This window comes from Neopelma chrysocephalum, unplaced genomic scaffold (genome assembly GCF_003984885.1).
Source record: "Neopelma chrysocephalum unplaced genomic scaffold, ASM398488v2 Primary Assembly neopelma1_45, whole genome shotgun sequence".
Classification (NCBI taxonomy): Eukaryota; Metazoa; Chordata; class Aves; order Passeriformes; family Pipridae; genus Neopelma; species Neopelma chrysocephalum.
Window position 1 is genome coordinate 2,670,025 of NW_020897704.1, and position 23,104 is coordinate 2,693,128.

The window sequence follows — 23,104 nt, forward strand, 5'->3', positions numbered from 1 at the left end:
AAAAAGAACTAAGGAGAAGAAATCTGATGTAAAATTGCTAATAACCTGTGAAAGGAGGAGCAACATGTTCTTCTCTTTCCCTGGGATCAGAGCAACTCACAAGGGCTTTTTAATTACCACAGCAACTAAGTCAGAATAAGAGTGAGAGGATTTAGCCATTTCTGCTGAGATGTGCTTTAAGAGAGAAATGTTTCATGGGATACTTTGTCTGTTCTAAAAAATATACTCACCTCATTGCAAGACTGATGAAGTTTGAGTACCATTAGCAATAACCATCTCTGAAAATCCTCTAAGGATGCTGCTGTTACTGCCATTGAAAACTCAGCAATCCTGCTATAACAGCATAACAATTAAACTGATGAGCTGCAACTTAAGTATTTAACAATAAGATATCAAGCGAACTATTCAAATATGCTGCAGTGCAGCACTTCATAGCTGTAACTAATGGAGAATGCAACAACAGGTATTTGAGAGATTACTGAGAAGCATGCAGTGTGAATGCTGGGGCGGCTATAATGGATGGCTGAAGAAATGAAGCAGCAAAGGGAGGTAATTATTGAAGGGACAAGAGGTTTTAGTAGCTCTGAAGTTGACAGGTAGCAGTGCATTAAATGTCTCATCCAAACCAATTTAAGTTGATGATACTGTAGTAGTAGCAGACAATTTTTCTATTATATTCTAATGGTTAAAGTTCTTGGCTAGGAGGATGACTTTTCAGACAACATTTTTCTTCCTTTGTGTAGTCAGGAATGTAGGAGTTTCAGGAACAAAAAAGAAGGATGAAATAGTGGCTCCGGAATTGAGGGCTTAGACACTCATCTCTTGAATAACAGGTTAGTAACTAGTACCGTCCACGGGCAAATAATAAGCTACCTTCGGTGCCCCGTTTGGAGTCATTCAGACACCTATCTCCTGCCTACCTTGCATCCTAGGGCTAGGACTTTCCTGGGAAGCAAGTGAACATGGCCCCCATCTCTGCTCCCCAGGGCATTTCTGCATGTTAGATTACCTACTCACTGAGGAGTGATCCTAAGCATCCAGGAAAAAACCTGTGCTCTAGAAACCTGCTGGTGATTGAGCAGTAGCTGAGCAGTTTGCTGCCTATCCATCCCCTTGGAGGAGGAAACCCTTCTTGAGCACTATTGGTGATATAAATCTCACTGTGGATGGAAAAGGAAAATTATTTGGGATGGAGTATATGAGGTACTTTGACAGCTGCGCTCCAAAATGGGGAGCTGCCATCCTGGCAGACCTGAAACCCTGGGAGTGATGGAGGTCTGCTGAGCTCCTGGTGTTCTCCTGAAGGTCCATTCAAATGTTCAGGTATTTGTTTATAGCTTGAACTCAGTCCAGTACCCTTTTACTCTAAATAGGCATTTCCCAAAGTCAGAAAAACACACACACAAAAAAGAAAAGGATTTGGCCGATCAGACATTTGATCTGACACTTGTTTGTTGTTGATTTTAGGTTTCATTGCCTCCAGGTTCTTTTTCCTGGTTTTGTTCAGGCATATAACCATGACTGAAACCAGAGTCAAGCTGTTAAAATTGAGACAAAAGGATGGTGTTTTGCAATGGTATTTAGTTATTAATCAATCTTGTGGAACCCCATACCTGACATATGCCGTGATTATTTATCCTATTGCTGTTATTGCTTCGATTGACAAAAGGGAACAAATAGACCCTTATCCCAATATCAAACAAAAAGGATCCAGACACATGTATTAGATGGCTTTGAAGCTCCTGAAGCTCCTTTTTCTGAGCCAATAAAGGCTGCAATACAAAAATGAAATGCAGAGGAGTTTGTTAAAGTATCTTTATCATGAAACTGAGTGAACTACAGCAATACTTGCAGAAAAATACTCTACCAAGAATGGTACACAAATATCACATTTAAAATGCAAATATTGATCCTGCATCTGTCTTTAAGAATATAACACTTTTTTTCTTTTTCTCAGTAATGGCCTTAAAATGTAAGGCTACATCAAAATTATTTGTATATAGGTAATAAATAGTATTAGGTGGTGAACAACATTAGGTTCCAATGCAGAAGTAAGGGATTGCTATTTCTGTAGCCTGAAGAACCTCTCTGTGTAAAAATGAGCACAATTGTCATGTTTTTCTTCAACAACATGTTCAATATAGACGTAAACTGAGCTTTAAAGGGATTTATACTGATGTTTGTAGCTTTTTTTGCAGGTGGAGAATTTGCACAGAAAAAAAAGTCCATTAACATCTCTAAGTACAATTGCCCAAGAGAGAAAAAGGGCAGAGTCAAGGACAATGCTATACAAAATTATGACAATCACTGTAGAACTTCTTCTTTCTGTATGTTCCATGACAACCATCAGTCCATATGAAAGTGAATCTGTTCTTTATTACAATTATTTTTCTCCAGTTTGTGTCCAAGTTGGCTGGCTGAGATAAACTGGTGGGTTCTGGCACTCACATTTTGCCTTTGGAAGCTAAAGAGAAAATAAAAGGAGATTAATTTAAAAAAAATGTAAAATTGTGTTAACATTACAGGGCAAAAATGAGAACAGTGGAAGTTACATTTCAGCCCTGCTAGTTTCAAGTGTCTCCCTAATTTGAAATTGCAGTGGTTCTATAAACTTGAGTCACGTTTGATTTTTTGCTTGACCTTTTGTACAAAGAAGCAGGTGTGAGGGAATAGTCAGTTCCCCATGTACATGTTATACTAATGAACACAATCTTGGGAAGGGAAGGGTGGGGGTTTGCTACAAACACCAAGAAGTTATTTTCCATTCCTCTGCCTCCCATTCAGAGGGTGTTCAGGGCTTTTCAGAAAGTGTTTAGCTGATACAATCTATCCTATTGTGATTTTCAATTTACAGTGCAAGCGATTGACTGATGTTGCTTGTTAATGTAGTGAATGTGTTTCTGTATAGCTTTCTTCTGTGTGGTTTAAACTGTGTTGAAATCACATCAATTTGCGGTGTTAACTGTTATGCAGCATAAATAGGGCCTGCATGGAAATTTGAATTGAGAACTAAATGAACAGATGTAGAGATAATTCCAGCTGTCACTATTAATATTTCCTTTTTTTTTAAATGCATACTTCTCCGATTTTAAATACTTGTTTAAATACTATTTAAATACTATCCATACTACATATGGATAAAACAGGAAGCCATTTTTACTCAGATTTTGCTCACCCAGGTACTACAGAGCTGAACAAACTGGTGTACCCACAGAGCACAACTGGTGGTGCTCACATTCTGACTTGCACAGAAGGCACTTGGTGTCTGCCCTGCAAGAAACACCTGTAATTTGCCCAAAGAGCTGCATGCTACTGATACTACAGATAAAGACATTATCAATTTACAAACAGCTTCTCCTTCAGCACTCTGTGACTTTCCAGCTCATTATTTAAGGGCCCTTAGTGCAGCTTCCCTGTGGGACCACATCAGCTAAGAGGGCACAAAGCTGGGATGGAAATCTTTTGCCAGATGCCAACAAATAGCAAAGATTTGGTAGAAGAATTATATGTGGGTTTACACATTATATTTTGTTTATATAGGCAGAAAAAGAGTTTGGCATTAATGTCACCAAATGTGTGCGGACACATTTACTTATAAACAAACCTGAATGCTCAGATAAATATTCCTTTGTCCCTAGATGAGGTGACGATATGGTGGCAAAGCAAGTGGCTGGAATATGATGTTAGGCTGAAGGTCTTCAGGAAAGACCATTTCCCCCTGTTCTTATCGTCTCATTTATCTGTTTTTATCATGGAGACAGGACAAAACAATGTATGTTTCACAGGCACCCCTAACCTATCCAGCGTAGCAGCACTTGCTGCATATTTTTCCTTAGCACGCTCATTTTACCAATCCACATCCTAAAATATGTAGGGAATAGCTCCCTCCCCTGCAAAAGATGAGGTATTGCTGCAAGTCATAGAGGACCAATCCTGTTCTTTAAGTGTCAAAGGGGTAATCAGCCAATTTAATTGGATTGCAGTGGTAAATTGCACTTGCTGATGCATTTATACAGTATTTACTATGTTTAGAGCATGTAATTTGTGAATCGTACACAGACATCGAGGTTGTAAATTCATTTGCAAATATAATTAGACTCTTTAAGAAACACAATAGAAACAGCTCATTGAGGAAATTTTTCCCAATAAATAAACAAACAAACTTCTTATACCCTCCTATGATTGGAGTTCTTATACAGTCTTTTAATAAAAAGAAGATAAAAGAAGCATCTGTTTCATAATCATCACTTAGACAGCATAATAGTGTCAGAATGCAAATGCTACGGGAATTGCAGATGCTGGGTCAGTTCTCAAAAAGTATTAGATATATCAATGCTTTGAGAACAGTGTAAGATTAGCATATACAGAGAGCAATCTTTTCATTTAAAAAAATACCCCAAAGCCCTTAAAACCCCACTTTCCTGCAGGATCAGGGCTTTAGGGTTTATTTCCATGAATTGTAATACGTCGCATGTTTAGAAGAAAACACATGAAGTAGTTTAACAGATTATGAATCCTCTGTGAGAGGTCTGTCCTAAGAAGTAAATTAGTGGGTTTACAAAAGATGAAAAGTGGTTTAGATAATATTTTCTGCTTACATTTTCTTAACTGGTATTTAGGAATATCCATATTAATTGAGACCCCTGGGTACAACAGCAATACAAATAATAAATATAATGTGAACATTGCTCAAAGTTTCCCTCTTCCCCTAGTCCTAAGATTAGAAGTATAAAATTACAAGAAACATTAGAATGGATTTTTTCTAAAAAAAAAATCTATAGTAATGAACTTCTATGTTGTTATCCAGCAAATTTATAAAGGTATTTTAGTGCTCAGCCAAAGATGTTGAGGTAGATTCAGACCAGTAGGTGAGAGGAAATATTTCCAAAGGTCTGCCAGTCAGAATATGGCATTCTAGTTCTATCTGTCCCTTAGACCACAAAATATTTCTACATCTTTTTGGGGTCCATCTGATCTTGGACTGCTGCTGATGTTAACAAACAGAGTATTAAGAATCCATTTCTCCTTCTGCATGCATTAATTACATCGCAAATAGCTCACAGCTAAATTGAAGTCCTCAGCAGGTGGTCTGTGGTGGCCAAGAAAGAATTTATAAGGTAATAGCCAACCATTTACCTAAAACTGTTCTAGTTCAATTGTATTCTTCGTCCAAGCCTAATCGCTCATATCAGAAGCCTTCCTTGAATTACAAAAATAAATGAGAAGACTATAATCTTGAGCATACTCTATTAATATCTAGGGAAGTTTTGGCGTCAGCTCCAAATAACACCTGAGTGAAATCCTAAACAGCCAGAAGACTGTTATAAATGAGCAGGTCCAGCTGTGTGGCATGAAAGCCTGCTCATCCCAGAATCAAAATGGTCCCCTTCTAGGACAGAGTGAGCAGGAGTGAGACACTTGGATTTTAAAACTCAACAAAGAAGTTTATATGTTGACCTTAGTTAGAAACTAATATATTACAATATATTGTCATCTTATGTATTTTGCAGGCCTAGAGTCACTGAACAAGCTATTAACCTTGCTCTATAGCATCTACTGAAGAGTCCATTGTTTTTTCTTCACTAATGTGTTTCTTTTGGTTCTGAGAGTATGATTTTCTTTACCTTGAGAAATCCTCATTCTTTCAACTGGTAAAACATACACATTTATGGAGAAGTTGTCAGAAGAAAATTGACTATTGGAAGAAAAATAGGTGATAAAATAACAGGCTCACTAAACCTCTCTCTCATTCCAGCCTCAGCAGGATGGGGAGGGAGAAAATAATACAGATAAAAACCTTGTGGGTCAAGATAAAAGCAGTTTACTAAAGCGAAAGTGAAGGTTGCACATGTGCAAGCAAAGGAAAAATCAAAAGAAAAACCAAAAGATTTTATTCTCTATTTCCCATCAGTAGGCAATGTCCAGCCTCTTCCTGGGAAGCAAGGTTTCAGCACTCATAGTGGTTGCTCTGGAAGGCAAACATTGAAATAATAAATACCCTCCCCTTCTCCTCCTCTCTCTCAGCTTTTATATCTGAGCAGATGTCATATGGTAAGAAATATCCCTTTGATCAATTTGGGTCAGCTGATCTGATTGTGTCCCCTCTCAAGATTTTGCCCACTTCCAGCCTACTGTTGGATCAGCGGAGTGCTGGAGAGAGAACACTGATGTTGTGCCAGCACTGCTCAGCAGTAGCCAGAACACTGGGGTGTTATCAACACCTTTCTAGCTCCCAATGTAAAGCACAACACCATGTGGGATGCTGGAGGGGAAATTACCTCTCAGCCAGACCCAATACACAGGTTACATGTACATTCTCATTTCCATGAGAACTACCTACTAGGCAGGGTACAGGATACAAAGCACTTAAGGTCTCCACCTGCCACTGCTGACATCAAACATTCGCTTTTCTTCCCAAAGAAGTACAGTCATTACCAAATTATTCCTGGAATATGAGTAGTAAACCTGGCAGAATGAGTAACATGGGGTTCTCAATGTACTTTCCTTTATATCCTTTTCTTTTTTTCATTCATGAAATATTTTAAAACCTGCAGTTACTTTTTGGTGTTGTTGGTACTGTTTTGTTGGGTTGCACATCATACTCTGGAGTCTAATTTGTCAGTCAAAATAAAGGGCATAACCTAATAGATTGATAATGCTGCTCCAATTTCTTTCAAATGACACACTGGCCCACAGCTGAGGACAGTGTGCAAATATATAAATATACACATCGCTTCCAGTGATGATCTTTCAAAGATATCCCTTTAGCAAAGACAAAATAGTGAGGATAGTTATTGATACAAGCCAAACACGATATAAAACAAAGCAAGGCTTTTAAAATGAGATCAAATAGATGGATAGCCATTTAGTTTATTGACTGTAGAATAAATACACTATAGTGCTGTAAAAAAAAAAAAGGCAGTAAAATCTCATTAATAATATTATCTTATTTTGCATTATAAAACCCAATGGTAAACTATAATTAAATATGCTGACTTATGAGGTACAGTTGAGGTCACTTCAGCTTGCAGAAGGCTGAGGGGTGCCTCCTTGCAGTCTACAACTTCCCCAAGGGAGGCAGTGGAGAGGGAGCTGCTGATCTCCTCTCTCTGGGAACCAGCAATAGGACATGAGGAAATGGAATGAGGAAGTTTAGACTGGATATTAGGAAAGTGTCTCTCATCTGACAAAAGCTGAGGAAGAGTATAAGAAACAGCACTGATGCATAATGTCCTTTGAAGTGGCTTAGTGTTTTAGGCATATGCTGTGCCAGAGAGTTCATATTTCTAATTATTCAGGAATAGCCTTGAAGTAGGAACTGCTAAGCAATTAACTGTAGGTGTAGATCCCATCAGGAATTGAGCACAGGAAAGCTTTTGGTGAAATCCTGCTCACACACCTATTGACTTCAGCAGCATCAGCAGCGCATTGACTGCATCATTTACCAGTTCACCAGCCATTTTGTCCTCGATCTGTTTGTTTTTCTCATCCTTAATGCATCTAGTGTGACTATCATCTCCCATTTCATGCTAGAAAGGCTGTGTGACCAGCAGCTTTTTCAATTTGCAAGAGCAAAATATCGAGAGATTCAACTGATGGCCTAAAATCATGGCTAAATTGATTTCGTGTCTCCTGCAGTGAGGTGGCATGGTTGCAGTAGGGTAACACAAACCTTGTCAGCAAGGCAATCTTCATTGCTTCTGGCCTTTGGACCTGAAAAAAATTAAAACAAAAGCCATAGGATGAACTTAACAATGATGTTACCTCTCATGCATTACCTAAGAAATAATTCCCTGTGGCACTGCATAGAGTAAGGACCCAGTGCTGGATATAAAAGGACGGGTGGGTTTGTGTCATGACTGCATTCAACTAAAAGTTGTTGTCTTCTAGTTGCTTTGTTGATGGCAGCATCCAGAAAATCCCTAAACGTTGAAAGGAAAAGTGAAATGTGTTATGGATTTTTCACAGCCTTAAAATAGGAAGAGTTATGTGCAACATTAAGCTTAGATTGATTTTCAGTGTTTGAGCAGTGGCCTGGGCAGTGGATCTAATTAGTGTTTGTAGTTTTTTAAATAGCAGAATTGAATGTCTGGGTTGCAATATTTCCCATCTTGGTTTAGAATTATGTTTTGTTAAGAAAACTCTTCTTGGTTCTGAGACATGAACTTACTGGGGAAATTTAAAATAAAACAAAACTGGTTTTTGTTTTTTTAGCTGGGATTGTTTTTCCTGAGTGCTCAGCTTAACAACAAGCAATGAAAACAGAAGTTGAGCTACAGAAAAATCAGGCTGTTGTAAAGCACATCTCATGGGAACCGTAAATCTATGGAGAGCTTAAATTTGTCATGATCCTTTGTTAATACATTTGGTGTTTTGAGGTCTTTTCCACCAGCTTTGTGCAAAGCAGGCAGAAAACTGGCCAGAGTAGTACCTGTGGAACATCAGAAAATGCAAATCCATTATAGTCTAAATCACAACTCCTTTCTCCATCCACTGAAAAGATGGTATTTTGGGGCAGAAAAAGTGCTAAGACGGGTCGTGGGAGGGCTGTGGGTCTCTACTTTTATGTTCACCCAAGAAAACAGTCCCAAAGGAGCTGGCACATGTTAAATAGACCAGTTGAATTAGAGAAGAAAGAAATCTGCCTCACCCTGTGTTGCAATCCCTACCTACCAATTACATTTAGAAAAAAAATTGTGTGGTTATTTACATGCTCATTTCCTTTCAGACTGAGAAAACAAGATAGCTTTATAACTAAATATGTTTGATAGACTTCTCACCTAATTTTTCAGGTTTGGAATACTCCCAGTTCCCATCGAGGTCATGTGAAGTACAGGAGTGATAGCACCTTGCAAATACACATAGGAAAGACTATTCAGGGGTTGTTGCAATTTCAACAGAAGCAGCGACAGAGCTTTAGCAAAGGGATAACACCAGGGATATCACACATTTTCCTTATCTAGTGGTTACATTCTGACTGAGTCATATTTAGGGTGTGAGGTTTTTTTCTTTCCACAAACTATTATGGAATTATAATAGTAGAAAAGTGTGATTTTAGTCCCTATGCTTTGAGTGATGTTCCTCTAATTTGCAATCTCTTAATTAAGGTCTGACATGGCTCAGCTATTCTTTACACTTATAGTGGTTGGCCATCTGGGCTTCACTAATAAATAAGGACTTTAATGGCTGAACTACTTAATAAACCTTCAGTGAGAGAAGAGGAAAATTAAGGAAATTCTTTCATTATGAAAATATGCTGTGCCATCTAATTGTTCAAAAGCAGATGTCAAATTCAATTAAGCTGTTTAATGACCTGCATGCTTATTACTATCTTGATGGAAGGTTTGACACAGTTAAAGTAAATACAAATGGCTGGTAAGATTTTATTTTCTCATGTTTCTGCTTTTTGCTACTTTACCCTTCAATCTGTGTTTTCTTCTTATGAGATATTATAAACTGCACTGTCTGATCTGAAATCAGAGTTTGTGAAAATTGTTAACAAACATATTTTTCTTATTTTCACTTACAAATGTGCAGTTTTTGTCTCACAAAGAATGTGTCAAATTATTCAAATGTGAGACAGTCATGAATGTTGTTGGTTAGATAGACAGCAAAGCTCCCCAAGCAAGATCTTTGTTAGTGACAGACTGGGAGAGGTATTAAGGCTGTTTTTTCTCTGTAAACAATGTTTTACAATATGCCAAGTTTTACAGCATGTTAATGAAATCTATATATAAGTTCCTCCTGGTCCATTAAGAAAAAGACATGCAATATTCACTGATTATTAAAATGTTACTCAACACTTCAGATTTTATAATACATTTCCCTCTTCCTTGTTTCCCTCCTCCTCATGACAATTAGCTAGTTATTGCTTAGTACTTATTACTTACAAAATCAAGAACAGATTGTTACAAACTTAAATCCATGTTGCAGACTTCATGGCCACACATGCATTATGAGCTGGCTCACACAGGCAAGTATTAGGAAGTAGGTATGTTTATTTCCCTATCCATGTACTAATAGCACTATTGGAAAAAAGTTACCTACACCATTTCTTACACTTATTCTCACTCCTTCTTAGTTCTGATAACCCAATTTTTCATGTGACTCTTTCCACAGCTGCATTTGTGGAATAATGTAGACTAAGTGGTCACTTTCTAATATTTCTTTTTAAGGAAATTTTGGTTTGGGCCAGGACACTTAAAATTTGTTTGAAGAGCTGCTGTGCATCCAGAGAAGATGATAAACTTTTGGAGAGGGGATGTAGGAGAACACAGCTGGGTACAAATGTAAATCCGTAAGCAGATTTACTGTCAAGACAATAGCAGCTTGTATGGAGAGAAAGATGATTCCTTCTAACTAGTAACTTACTATACTTTAAAAATTGAAAATTCTCAGTTAAGCTCTTTTTATCATGTTTTGATGGTGAAATTCTCGAAATTCAGAGAGGATTTGCAGAACAGGACAGTAAGGAACAGCTGCCAGCTTTTAATGACTTCTGGAAGCAAAACATAATCCAACAAGTTCTGTGTGAATAAACTCAAGACTTACTAAAGATGAAACCTCTTTCTCTGCATGTTGTCAGTACAGCCCTGTGTAGGTAAAGAAAAAAAAATCACATTTTCTGTCAACAGTGAAGGAAAGTGCACAGATCTTTAAGTGCCACAGAGAAGATTCAGTATGAAGAAGCTAGAAGTCAGAGGATACGGTCTAGGCTCAATAAAGAACTGCAGCCCCTCAAGAGCAGCCCTGTATAAACACCTGCCTTCCCAGAACCTCAACTCAAGATGACTGATGGGGGAGTGCAGCACTTGCAGACACCTGATGAGAACTAGGTTTTATGTGAACTCCTGCTCTCCCACTGTAGGACCAAGAGCGCCCTATACTCTGTTCTCTGCACTATTTCTGGTTTTTATGTTGTAGTGGTTTGAGCCAGGTTTTCCCCCTGAAACTAGGAAAGTGGTAACCCCCAGGGGGTGGTGACCCTTGGGGCTTGACCCAATCAGTGCTCCTGCAAAATATAAACATATCTCTGGAGACCGGAAAAGAAGCAATGGTTCTTGTTGTTGGAAGAAGAGGTGGCCATGTTGTGGTGAGCCACGAGGAGCTGGGGCTCCGGCCCCTTAGGGGGCTCTGCCCCCCCCAGCCCCCGGTTGGGGGGCTGCAGGGACTCAGAACTGGGCTGAGTGCCTGTGGCTAAGAGCTGGGAGAATTTCTCCCGGTAGGCAGCCTTGGGAGACGCTGGGAGCAGACGGAGCAGCAGTAGACACAGCAGCGTCCGAAGAGCAGTGGCAAAGAGCCAACTGATAAGGACCAGAAGGAGCAGCAGAAGCCGGTATGCTGCATGGAAGACACAGAGATGTCTGAGGAGAAGGAAAAGCAGCAGCAGGAAGAGAATCGAGACCACGGCACAGACAGAGTTCCGGGGGTAAGAACTGGACAAACCAAAACCCCCGAACTCCCTAGAGACCCCTCCGAGAAAGAGGAGGGGGTGATGGACTAAGAGGAGTCCTAAAGTGCAGTATGCACTGCTGAGAGGAGCTAAGAAGCTCATGGCCTCCTGAGAGATAAGCCAGGACGGCCGAAGGAGTGTGTGTGTGTGGGGTGACCTTGGCCCCCCCCGCTCCAGCTTCAGAGAAGCTGGCAGCCATCTTTGAGGCAGAGCACAGAAGCTCTGTGAAGGGGCTTGGATTCCCCTGAGGATACCAGACCGTCACGAAGACCCCGGTGCTTCGTGATATGACCATGGTGTAGCGGCCGTGTCTGGGGTTACGCAGCCCATGGAAAGACCCCTTGTTTGGAGACGGGGGCCGAGAGAGACTTGGAAACCTCCCTCGTGTGTGCTGGCAGAGAGCCAGCAACTGTTTCTGGTGGAAGAGAAGAAGAGAGCCTGCTGCCTAGAGAGGAAGACCTGCTGCTCAGAGACTGGAAGGGGTTTTTTCTTCTTCTCTCTCCTGGACTTTTATTTGGAGGGAGAAGAGATTTGGCCCATTGTAAATATTATTGTCATGGTAGAGATAGAAATAGAGTTAAGATTGTATGCAGTGTATTATAGTATTTATTTATTTGTATAGTCCTGTACTATATTCCTTTCCCCCCATATTGAGTCTCGTGTTTTTGTCTGGAAAACCCATCTCACATGGGGTTGAGATGTGGGAGGGGGGCTAGGAATCAGAATTGGATTTTGGGCCTTTTCAAACCATGACAATGTAATAATTGTTCAATGTAGATACATGCATAGTAGTAAACTCCTTATTGAACTCAGCTGTAAAATATTTGTGTTCCTGTCTGCAGGTCAACACCTGAATACAAATGTTTTCACTGAAATTCAGTGTCAGGATGTTGAGGAAGTCTCTATCACAGCTTTGCTTTCAGCCTACAAGACAGTCCCTTTTTCAATTGACCAAATTTTCTCATTATGTTGGTGATGATTTTCAGAAGGTTGTTTGTGCAGTGTATGTACCTTAAAACACTGTAGAAATTAACTCAACAATTTTAGTGCTTGTGAACATCTGTCATGTTCAGGAGAAACACCTTAGCTGGTTATGATGTCATGAATGAGCAACTTAGACATTAGTAAAATGTTTGCTGTAGGTTAAAACAGTCTTTGGTTTTGCAAAGCAATTGTAAAAGTGGAATCTTGAAGCTGTGTGTCCACTGGGGGAGGACTTAAAGAGCACAGATGACTTTGCAGGTAGCTGCTAAAGCCACTATAGGACATGGAGTTACAGAGCAATAGCAAGGACAATTCAAGCAGACTATTTTCCTGCCTGTTATCCTCAAAAATTTACATTATTTTCCCCTCCAACAAAATTAGACAGACGATAGTGGATAGATAGATAGATAGATAGATAGATAGATAGATAGATAGATAGAAAGATAGAAAGAAAATAAAGATAAGAAAATATCTAAACTCTGTAGCTGGGAAAAATAAACAAGAATATAAAGCAGTAGAGGAATTGCTCCCTCACTCTGCAGAGAGACAACCTGAAATAACAGTCCTAAGACATGAGCTGCACTCATCTTTGCTATGACAAGTTAATGAGAGCAATTTATGGTCATCCTCTTAATGACTTTAATGTTGATCAAATCATATTAAAAAGAGGAATCACGTTGCAAAGATTTGTACAGTACACTATGCATGGCAAATCTTTCCAGCAGAAAAAGGAGGCAAAACTGAGCTTTTTCAAGGATCTCTGGAGAACCAGCCATTAGTACTATTTCTCCTGTAATGGCCTCTTGCTGGACACCATTTTATAGGTGTCTTTGCTAAAGATCCAAGACAGTAATTCTGCCAAAACAGATGGTTTCTCCCTGCATCTAAATAGATTGTTTCTACATCTTTTCCCACCTTTTCTCTCTCCCTCCAAAGATTAGTTTTGAGCTGAATCAGGGAGATGATAAGCCAGATCATACAACCCATCAAGCATGAAGGAGGGCTTGGGAACTTATGACCAAAGAAAAATGCAGGACTCATCTCTTCGGTGGCATCGTGGAGTTGCTGGGGCTTAGGTGATTTATGAAGTTGCATCTTCAGAAAGAATGTATCTATGCAAAGCCTGCTGGTGCTCAGGGCTTTCCATGGAGACATTAAGAGGGCAGCAGTTATTTTCAGGGTCTGGTGGTGATATTTCAGGATACCAGCAGCAGTGTCCAAGGGCAAAGCAGCAAGCTGGATGAAATTTGGAGGACCTACCATCCAGTGCTACTAACTAAGCACGGTCAGCGTGGGATCCTTGAACCCATGGTGTCCTTCCCAGACCAGGAAGTGATTCTTACACTTCAAAAAAATGAGTTCTCAGAGTAGGGCAGAATTTGAGAATACAGTCAGGTAAATGGGATACAGAGGCAGCTCCACAGAACTTGGTATCATGCCAGGGCTGTCAGTTCCTCTTGCATTCAGGTGCACCAATTCCATCCATGTTCTTTGTTACAGATAAAGTAATTACTCAAGGGATGAATAAGGTTCATTTAGTTTAAGAAAGTGACATATTTCCAAAGATTGTACATTGAAGATAGTGATCACTCAACAGCATCCAAGGAAGGGCTATCTCAATCTCAACTCTGAGTGTTAGAATAAAAAGGTGTTTAACTTGTTTGCAAATGAAAACCAGCAATGGATACCTTGGGCAAACTCTCAAAAATTGATTCCCGCCTCACTTGGACATGCAAGAAGAATGATTGTGAAGTTGTATAGATCCAGTTCTTAGCTTATTTTCATACTCATAGAACATTATGCACAATATCAAGTTTCTTGTGTATAACCTCGGAGGACAGGAGATTTTTCTATTTATTTTACAAGTACTAAATGACAACCTTTAATCAGTGTTTCCTGTTACAGTTTTAACACAGAAGAAAGATCTATTTCATACTTTGTGCATGACGCCCTGTTGCTTTGAATTAATTTCCTTAATAAGAGGAATAATTCACCAGTTTCAGAGCTCTGAATGAAAGTGTCTAACAAAGTCGTAGAGCAAAACCCTTGCTTTAAGAGACAACTCGAACAGCTCTCAGAAAACTTCTTTAGAAAGCCTAGTTACTTTCTCAACTGGGAGATGAGCAGTATTTGAAACCTTGACATGTAGCAAAGTTAAAAAAGGAAACTAAATGTCTTATACTGGTGAACTGTGAATGGAATGACACCCCTTCTGGTAAAATGGGCACAACAACCTGGCCATAAGGTGCTATGCATGTTTGATAAATATATTTAATCCTGACATCTTTTCTTTCACATGCCTCTCATTCATCTGTCTCATTTATGGGTTGCATCTTTTCATAAGCACACACAGTCTACAGCAAAGACTGTCTCCATATACCTGTCTGTGAGGGACATAGCACATGTGATTCCCAACTCTGGCTGTGTTTCCAGGCCTAACTGGCTTAAAAATGATGTGTATTAGTCAGATGTTTTCTGTCCACAGAGATCAAATAGCAAATACTTCAGATGCACATCTAACAAGATAATATGATTGCTCAGGCTGAGGTCTTACTCTTTTAAGTAAATTACAATAAAATATCATTGCTATTGTGATTGTCTAAATGCACTTTTTTCTGATTAATCAATGTTCCCTTTCAGCTTGTGTCAGAATTTATTTTTTCATTCCTGATCTGTGTTTGAATTTCACTTGATGATCTCAGGTAAGTTTGAAGTATGACCACAGTGAATTAAGTTGCTCTATTGCTATGCTGATTAAAAAAAAAAAAGGCAAGTTAAAATCTTACTTCTCAAATAGTATTATATTGAGCACAGTTTTCATTCAGGAATGTCATTGTTTACTTCAGATATTATCAATTACTTCAGATACTGCAGAGTAGTTTAACCTGACTACTTGTTTCATCCATCTGTCATGAATGAATATTTAAATTTACTGGTACACCTTGAATTTTCTTCAGTTTCATAATTCTCTTCGTAACTCAAGTGGCTACAAAAGGTAATTGCTGAATAAATGGACTGACCTGTCCAGATGATAGCCAATTCCTCAAGAAAGACTGCATAGGTTTGGACTTTGGATTTTGCATAAGTGGATACATGGCTAGCCAAATGAAAGAGCCTATTGCAAAACTTACACCAAAAATTAAATATAATAATTTTCTTGGACAGCACTGCAGGACTCACAAAAGACTTATTGTGCTTGTATCTATGCTTGTTTCTTCTCTTCTCTAGAGCTAATTTTCAGTCATCATCCTCAATTTATACATCTTTAGACCGGGTTTCCCTTTAAAAGCATCTTGTTGCAGCCAGAACAATAAGGGTAAAAATGCAAAGCTTAAACATCCTCCAGATATATGCCAAAGAGATTCCCTTTACAAACTAGAGGAAGAGTAAAAGGCTCATGCTAGAGGGTTTATCATGAAGATGTTATTTACAAGGAAAGCACTTATTGTACAATATCTGCAGATAATAACAAAATTCAGATTAAGAGAAATCTGTGAAGAATTTCTCAATTCCTTCTTTTACACATTTATAAATAAAACAACATTTTCTTTCAGTGAGTAGATACACCTTGGGGGCTGCAGTACTTCCAGTACTATGAAAAGAAGGGATGTGATACTAATTTGCTCAATTTTTTGAAGCCTCTTCCATGCACTCACATGTCTCTTAGTACTAGATGAAATAACGTATAATAGTGCCATTGCCTGAAGCACAGCTGGGTAAAAGCAGCAACAGATTGTCTAATTTCTAAGGGGTTGATTTAACCTTAAAAATATGGCTGTGGTTCTGCACTGTACAAAACAGATGGGTTGTTTGCACAATTAGGCCTTAAGTGTTAAGTTTTTCTCTTGATTAAAATGCCCAAGCTCTCTATTGCCAAGTATCAGTTAAGTTGTGTGTGTCTCGTACAGGGAGGGTTACACCCCTCAGTGTTAAATAATGTGTTTGTCAGATAGTTGGGGACTGAAGGGTAGAACACTGCACAATGTCCCACATTATTCCTACTCTTAATTTGGAAACATTGAACCGTTTGTGGATCATAACCAAATTTATCTGTGTTTACCAAAACCTCACATCTCATCAAGAGCCTTGCTGTGCTCCATCGGTGAACATGCTAGAATTTTTGGATTAAGAACTTTCCAAGTTATTTATTATGCTGTCAGTTTTCATGCTGTTCTCTTTAACTAAAATCAGGACACCTCAGCCACTAATGGCCACGTGTCAGTGTCTAAGTGCAAGTGCCTGCTCCTGTGCCTACAAAGTCAGAAGCTGTACTGGGCACAGGGGTCCAGGCACTGGCCGTGGGGACTGCAGGGCCACCTCTGTGAGGAGGGGCTGCCCCTGGTTGGAATCAGCCAGTTCCAGCTGGCTCCAGCTGATTCACTGCAAGGGCACATCTGAGCCCATTGGCCAGAGTGGTGGTGCCTCTGGGAAAACATATTTAAGAAAGGGTAAATGCTGCACAGCAGTGAGGGGTGAGGAAAAAAGTGTGAGAAAGAACCCTGTGACACCAAGCTCAGTGAAGAAGTAAGGGGAGGAGGTGCACCAGGTGCCAGAGCAGAGATTCCCCTGTTGCCTGCGGAGGACACCATGGTGGTGCAGTTCTCCACGCTAAAGCCCATGGTGGACCCATGGGGTGCAGGTGGATATTTCCTGAAGGAACTGCAGCCTGTGGAGAGGCTGCAGACTGGAGCAGACTCCTGACAGGAACTGACAGGAAGAATCCACACTGATTAGCTCAGTTGGTTAGAGCATGGTGCTAATAATGCCAAGGTCATGAGTTCACCTGTAAAGGCCTTCACCTAAGAGTTGGGTTTGATGATCCTTGTGGGTTCATTCCAACTCAGAACACTCTGTAACTGGAGCAGATTTATCCCAAAGGACTGCAGCCAAAGTGGAGCATGGGAAAAGTATGGGGAGGAAGGAGTGCCAGAGAGGAGCTGTTCTGGACTGACTACAGCTCCCATTCCCCACCCCTGGCCCTTTGTGCTGCTCAGGAGGTTGAGGAGCCAGGAAAGGAGGAGTGAAGTTAAGTATGGGAAGAAGAGAATGTAAAGGTATTTTATGGTTTTATTTTTCACCATCCAACTCAATTTTTATTGACAATAAATTGATTTTTTTGAAGTCTGATTTGTCCATGACAATTGATCTCCCTGTCTTTATCTTGACCCCTGAGCATTTCTATCTTTTTTATTCCCCTGTGCTGCTGAGGAGGGGCAGTGAGAGAGCAGCTGAGTGGGCCTCTTGCAGCCAGCCAAGGTCATTCCACCACAGACAGGTGGGGAAATGGGATCTCCCCTCCTGTTCCACTGTGACATCAGCACAGCTGTGAAGGTGGGGAAACTCATACAGATTTGGGTAGTCTGTAAGAAAAGTGAATAAACTTCTTCCTAATTTGGTTAGAAGAAAAGCCTCATGTCACAGAATCACAGAATATGCTGAGTTGGAAGGGACCCACAAGGATCATCAAGTCCAACTCTTAGCCCTGCACAGGACCATCCCCAAGAGTCACATCATGTGCCCAAGGGTATTTTCCAAACACTTCTTGAACTCTGTCAAGCTTGATCCTGTGACCACTTATCTGGGGAGCCTGTTCTACTGACAAGCCACCTTCTGGGTGAAGAACCTGTTCCTGATATCTAACCTAAACCTTCCCTGATACAACTTCGGGCCATTTCCTTGGGTCCTGTCATTGGTCACCACAGAGATCAGTGTCTACCCCTCCTCTTCACCTCATGAGGAAGTTGTAACTGCAATGAGGTCTCCCCTCAGTCTCCTCTTCTCCAGGCTGAACAGACCAATTGACCTCAGCTGCTCCTCATATGGCTTCCCCTCAAGGCCCTTCACCATCTTTGTTGCCCTCCTTTGGACACTCTCCAATAGCTTAATATCTTTCTTACTCTGTGGTGCTTAAAACTGCACACAATATTCAAAGTGAGGCTGCATCAGTGCAGAGTAGAGTGGGACATGTCTTCCAGGCAGGGGGGGCTAGGCTATCAGGAAATGTGCTCTGATAAAATCTGTCTAAATAAAAAATTTCTCTCTCATTTTCACACGTCTCCAGTCTCTACTGATCAATAGCACCAGGCAGACTGCTATAGTGTTTTCAGGTGCCATTTGCAGGACTGTGCCTCTATGCTTTATGCACATCCACCACTCCAACCACTTCGATAGAAACCCTCCAACTTTGATAGTGTTTTTTTTGTTTGATTGGTTTTGTGTTGTTTTCTTTTCCTTAGGGTTTTGGGGGTTTTTTTTGTTTTTAATTTTAACAGTGTAGTGTGAGACAGGGGCAAACCACTTGTTCTTTCAGCCAGGACATTAATGTGGGAGTCAGGAAGCACTGGTCCATTCCTGGCTTGACATAAATTTAAAAAATACAACTAAGTCATATTGAGACTCAACATTGTTGAGACTAAGTTTCACTTATCTGCAGTGAGAATGCTGCATGTAGCCCACCCCCCTACTCCAGGCTGCAATGAAATATGGTGGTGTACTGGGGTATTGGGGTACTGATAGAAAATATATCTATTACTACTGATCCTGTCTGCTACAACAGCTAATTCTCTACGGTCTTCTTAAAAAATAAGCTTATCAAAATTCAAAAAGTGCCAATTGGCAATTGTTTTTCTCTACTCCCTACACAAAGTTAAGAAATGTAATTTTTTGACCAGGAAAATGGAATAAAACTAATTTTTTCACCCAGAAGAAATTTCTTCTACAACAAAATAAACCCTGGAATTAGGCATAAATGGAAAAGGAGGAATTAAGGGGCTACATTACTACACTACCAACTGGCTCTATGCACACTCGTCTATATGCGTTTTGCAACTGTTTAGACACAGCTATTGTAAAGTGATTTAATCTGCTGTTTCTGTTTTAAACTTGTCAGTGCTCTCCTTTTGGTCTAGACCAACTGCTGCATTTTTTAATATTCAATCTTTATGAATGAATTTGAGGACCAACAGGAGAGTATTGATATGTGGTTTGAAAATCGATGGTGTTTTACACCAAGGAAGTGCCAGTTCTTTTGGGATCCCAATAACAAAGGCACAGACACTCAAAGCTGGATAGATGATTTATTAAGGATGGAAATTATAGAGGAGGTGACAGCAATGTGAAGCTGGGAAGTGCAGCTGTTGCAGAGCCAGAGGAGCTGCTGCTTTTGGGTCCCAGCATGCTACATGGCGTTCCAGTTGGGGAAGGGTTTGCCAGTTTGTTCACTGGAATTCTTAGGTACAGATTCATCCATCACTTACAGCTGTCAGGTTTGGAATCTGGACTCAGCTTTGATGAGTCTCTTGGATAGTGCACTCCAATACTCTTATCTCAATAAAGGTATGGTTCCCAGAGGTGCATTTATTATTTGCAGTGCACAAGATAAGACACTACACATATAATTATGGTTGAATACATACTGAATACATGCAAATTGGTTGCCTGTGAATTTGTTATATATATATCGATAAGTTATGCTATGGTATAAAGTTCTTGTATGGTATCCAAAAGAAAAAAAGCACTTTTAAATACAGTGCCTCTTCTGGGGTCTCTGCTCTATTTGAGCAAGTAGTTTAATTGTGCTTTTCATCAGATGATGTTTTTATTTACTATTTGGTTTAAGGTTCAGACCAAGACTCTTTACCAAAGCTGAATTACCAAAAGCAGAATATACCACAGTCACATTTTTCCTTCTGCCAGTTTCAATTTGAATTGACTTCTAATTCTGATTTGCCTTGTTGCGCGTGTTCTTGACAGGAGTATTTGGTACAGTTCTATGCTTTCCTGACACATATTAGCCAATGACCTCAATATTTAAAATGAGGCTTGAGTACCTTGGCCATAGCCACTAAGAAAGGAATTCAGGATTCCCTGCTCCATCACATCAGATCAGCTCCCTCTTCACCCAGACTGAAAAGTAGGCCAAAGATGTTCACATTTTTCCAGGGCTTACAGAAGAGCTAAATGAGCTTTGAAAACTACTGCTATTTTTACAATGCCTTGGTGTCATGGTTTTAGCAAGGCCCAAAATTCAATTCTGATTCTTAGCCTCCCACCCACATCTCAACCCCATGTGAGATGGGTTTTCCAGACAAAAACACGAGACTCAATATGGGGGGAAGGAATATATTACAAAGACTATACACGTGAATAAATACTATAATACATTACAAACAATCTTAACTTTATATCTATCTCTACCATGACAATAATATTTACAATGGGCCAAATCTCTTCTCCCTCTAAATAAAAGTTCAGGAGAGAAGAAGAAGAAAAGACCCCTTCCAGTCTGTGAGCAGCAGGTCTTCCTCTCTAGGCAGCAGGCTCTCTTCTTCTCTTCCACCAGAAATAGTTGCTGGCTCTCTGCCAGCACACACGAGGGAGGTTTCCAAGTCTCTCTCGGCCCCCGTCTTCAAATAGGGGGTCTTTCCATGGGCTGCGTAACCCCAGACACGGCCGCTACACCATGGTCATATCACGAAGCACCGGGGTCTTCGTGACGGTCTGGTATCCTCAGGGGAAATTAAGCCCCTGTGCAGAGCTCTTATGCTCTGCCTCAAAGATGGCTGCCAGCTTCTCTGAAGCCTGGCAGCAAGGAGGGGGGGGAAAAAAAGCCCAAGGTCACCCCCTCCACACACATTCCTTTGGCCATCCTGGCTGAGCTCTCAGGAGGCCGGAGCTTCTTAGCTCCTCTCTGTAGTGCATATTGCACTTTAGGACTCTACTCAGTCCACCACCCCCTCCTCTTTCTCAGAGGGGTCTCTAGTGAGTTTGGGGGTTTTGGTTTGAGCCAGTTCTTACCCCCAGAACTCTGTCTGTGCCGTGGTCTCGATTCTCTTCCTGCTGCTGCTTTTCCTTCTCCTCAGACACCTCTGTGTCTGCCTTAGCTGCATACCGGCTTGTGTTCCTCCTTCTGGTCCTTATCAGTTGGCTCTTTGCCACTGCTCTTCGGACGCTGCTGTCTCTGTTGCTTCGTCACCCACTCGCAGTGGAGAAAACTCTTTCGGCATCTCAGACACAGGTATTTAGTTCAGTTCTGAGTCCCTGCAGCCCCCCAACCGGGGCTGGGGGGGCAGAGGCCCCCAAGGGGCCGGAGCCCCTTCTCCTCGTGGCCTCTACAACATGGCCACCTCTTCTTCTCACCAAAGTACTACTGCTTCTTTTTCCGGTCTCCAGAGATATGTTTATATTTTGCAGGAGCACTGATTGGTCAAGCCCCAAGGGTCACCACCCCCTGGGGGTTACCACTTTCAGCTTCAGGGGGAAAACCTGGCTCAAACCACTACACTTGGTAAGCTTACTGTGAAAAGATACAGTTACATGGTATCATTGTGGAATATCATCCTTGCCAGAAAAAATGATTTGATGTGAGCAGGCCACGGCACTTGGTGAATGACAAATATTGTGATTTTGCCAATTTTTTTTTCAGAGTTTTTAAAGGAAAAACAAACTGACCTCTCTCAGTTCAGATAAAACCAATTTCCAGTAACTGGATTGAGAGGAATTAAACTTGTTTAGAAATATAATTGTGAATTAGTCTATTTAAACACAACAGATTGGAATAACATTCATTATCAGATCATAAATATATCAAATCATACAGAGCATAGCAGTCAACACATCTGCATCAGGATTTTCAAGGTACACCATCTGATTTATAGAAGTGCAGTGTTACATATTTAAGGTTCATTCCTCAATCCGAACTGTTCTTTCACATATAACTTCTTACCTTTCTCATCCCTTCAAATGAAACTTTTCAAGCTTTTTCTGCTTCCTTTTCCTGCTAAAGGACCCAAGCCACAGCACATTGCTAACAAATGTAGGGGAAAGGCAATTCTTCACCTTCTCCTTACTTTTAAGGCTAGTTGGTTTACTCTTGACAAAACAGCAAACGGAAGCAGCTGCTTCCCTTTAAGACAACTGCAGTTTTCTGGGCAGGGAGACCTTACGCACACCACTACAGGTATGAGGGTACTTCTGCAGAAAGGAAGAACAAAGGGCAGCATGTCTAGATGATCTTTGACATCTCCTTATATTGTGGGCTTATGCCAAACTCAATCACTGCAACAGTTTCATTTTTATTAACAAGATTTCATATCTTTAGCCCAGTAAATGTGTTAGGAAAAGAGTATCCCTCATGATGGAGCATCAAATGAACGTATGACAGAACAGCAGCACTAAAGACTGCTGTCTGGAGCAAGCCCCTTACCCACTCCCATTAAAAACAATAAAGAGCCCTTCTGGTAAATACACACCCTGCCAGTAACTGATCACATTTGTCATTTCAAGCTTTGCTTCAGAGGGGCTTTGAGTTGCTTAATGGCTCATTTGTAGATAGAAGAAGAAAGAAATAAAATCTGTAGTTAAATCTGTTCCAGCAGCAGATTTCAGTTTCAGTTTTGCTGCTCTTTTAGCCACAAAATTCAAGCAGCATTTATAAACTGGCATCATCCAGAGAATTCCTTTCAGTGAAGTAACAGCTCTATAAATCAGAACTACCTGATAGCTGGCTTTTGAAATTACAACTAAATACACACTCAATTCTAAAAGTGCAGCTTGTACGTCACAAAACTGTATTTTTTTAACAGTGTCAGTTCACAGGTGGTACACACACAGAGTAAAAGGTATACAACAAATTCATGCTTAAAGCTTTGTGTTTAATAGAACAGTTAA

The 23,104-nt window shown here is 40.4% G+C and overlaps 1 protein-coding gene across 1 annotated transcript in view; it reads right to left on the reverse strand.

Moving 5' to 3' along the window:
• Positions 1-2,170: 2,170 nt before the first annotated feature.
• Positions 2,171-23,104, reverse strand: part of LOC113965582 (protection of telomeres protein 1-like) — a 54,499-nt gene continuing 33,565 nt past the window's right edge. Inside the window, exons 12-13 of the mRNA XM_027679188.1 lie at positions 7,673-7,713; positions 2,171-2,464 (exon numbers count right to left, since the gene is read on the reverse strand). Coding sequence (XP_027534989.1) covers positions 2,384-2,464; positions 7,673-7,713 — 122 coding nt within the window. The 3' untranslated portion in view covers positions 2,171-2,383. The remainder of the gene's footprint in view (positions 2,465-7,672; positions 7,714-23,104) is intronic.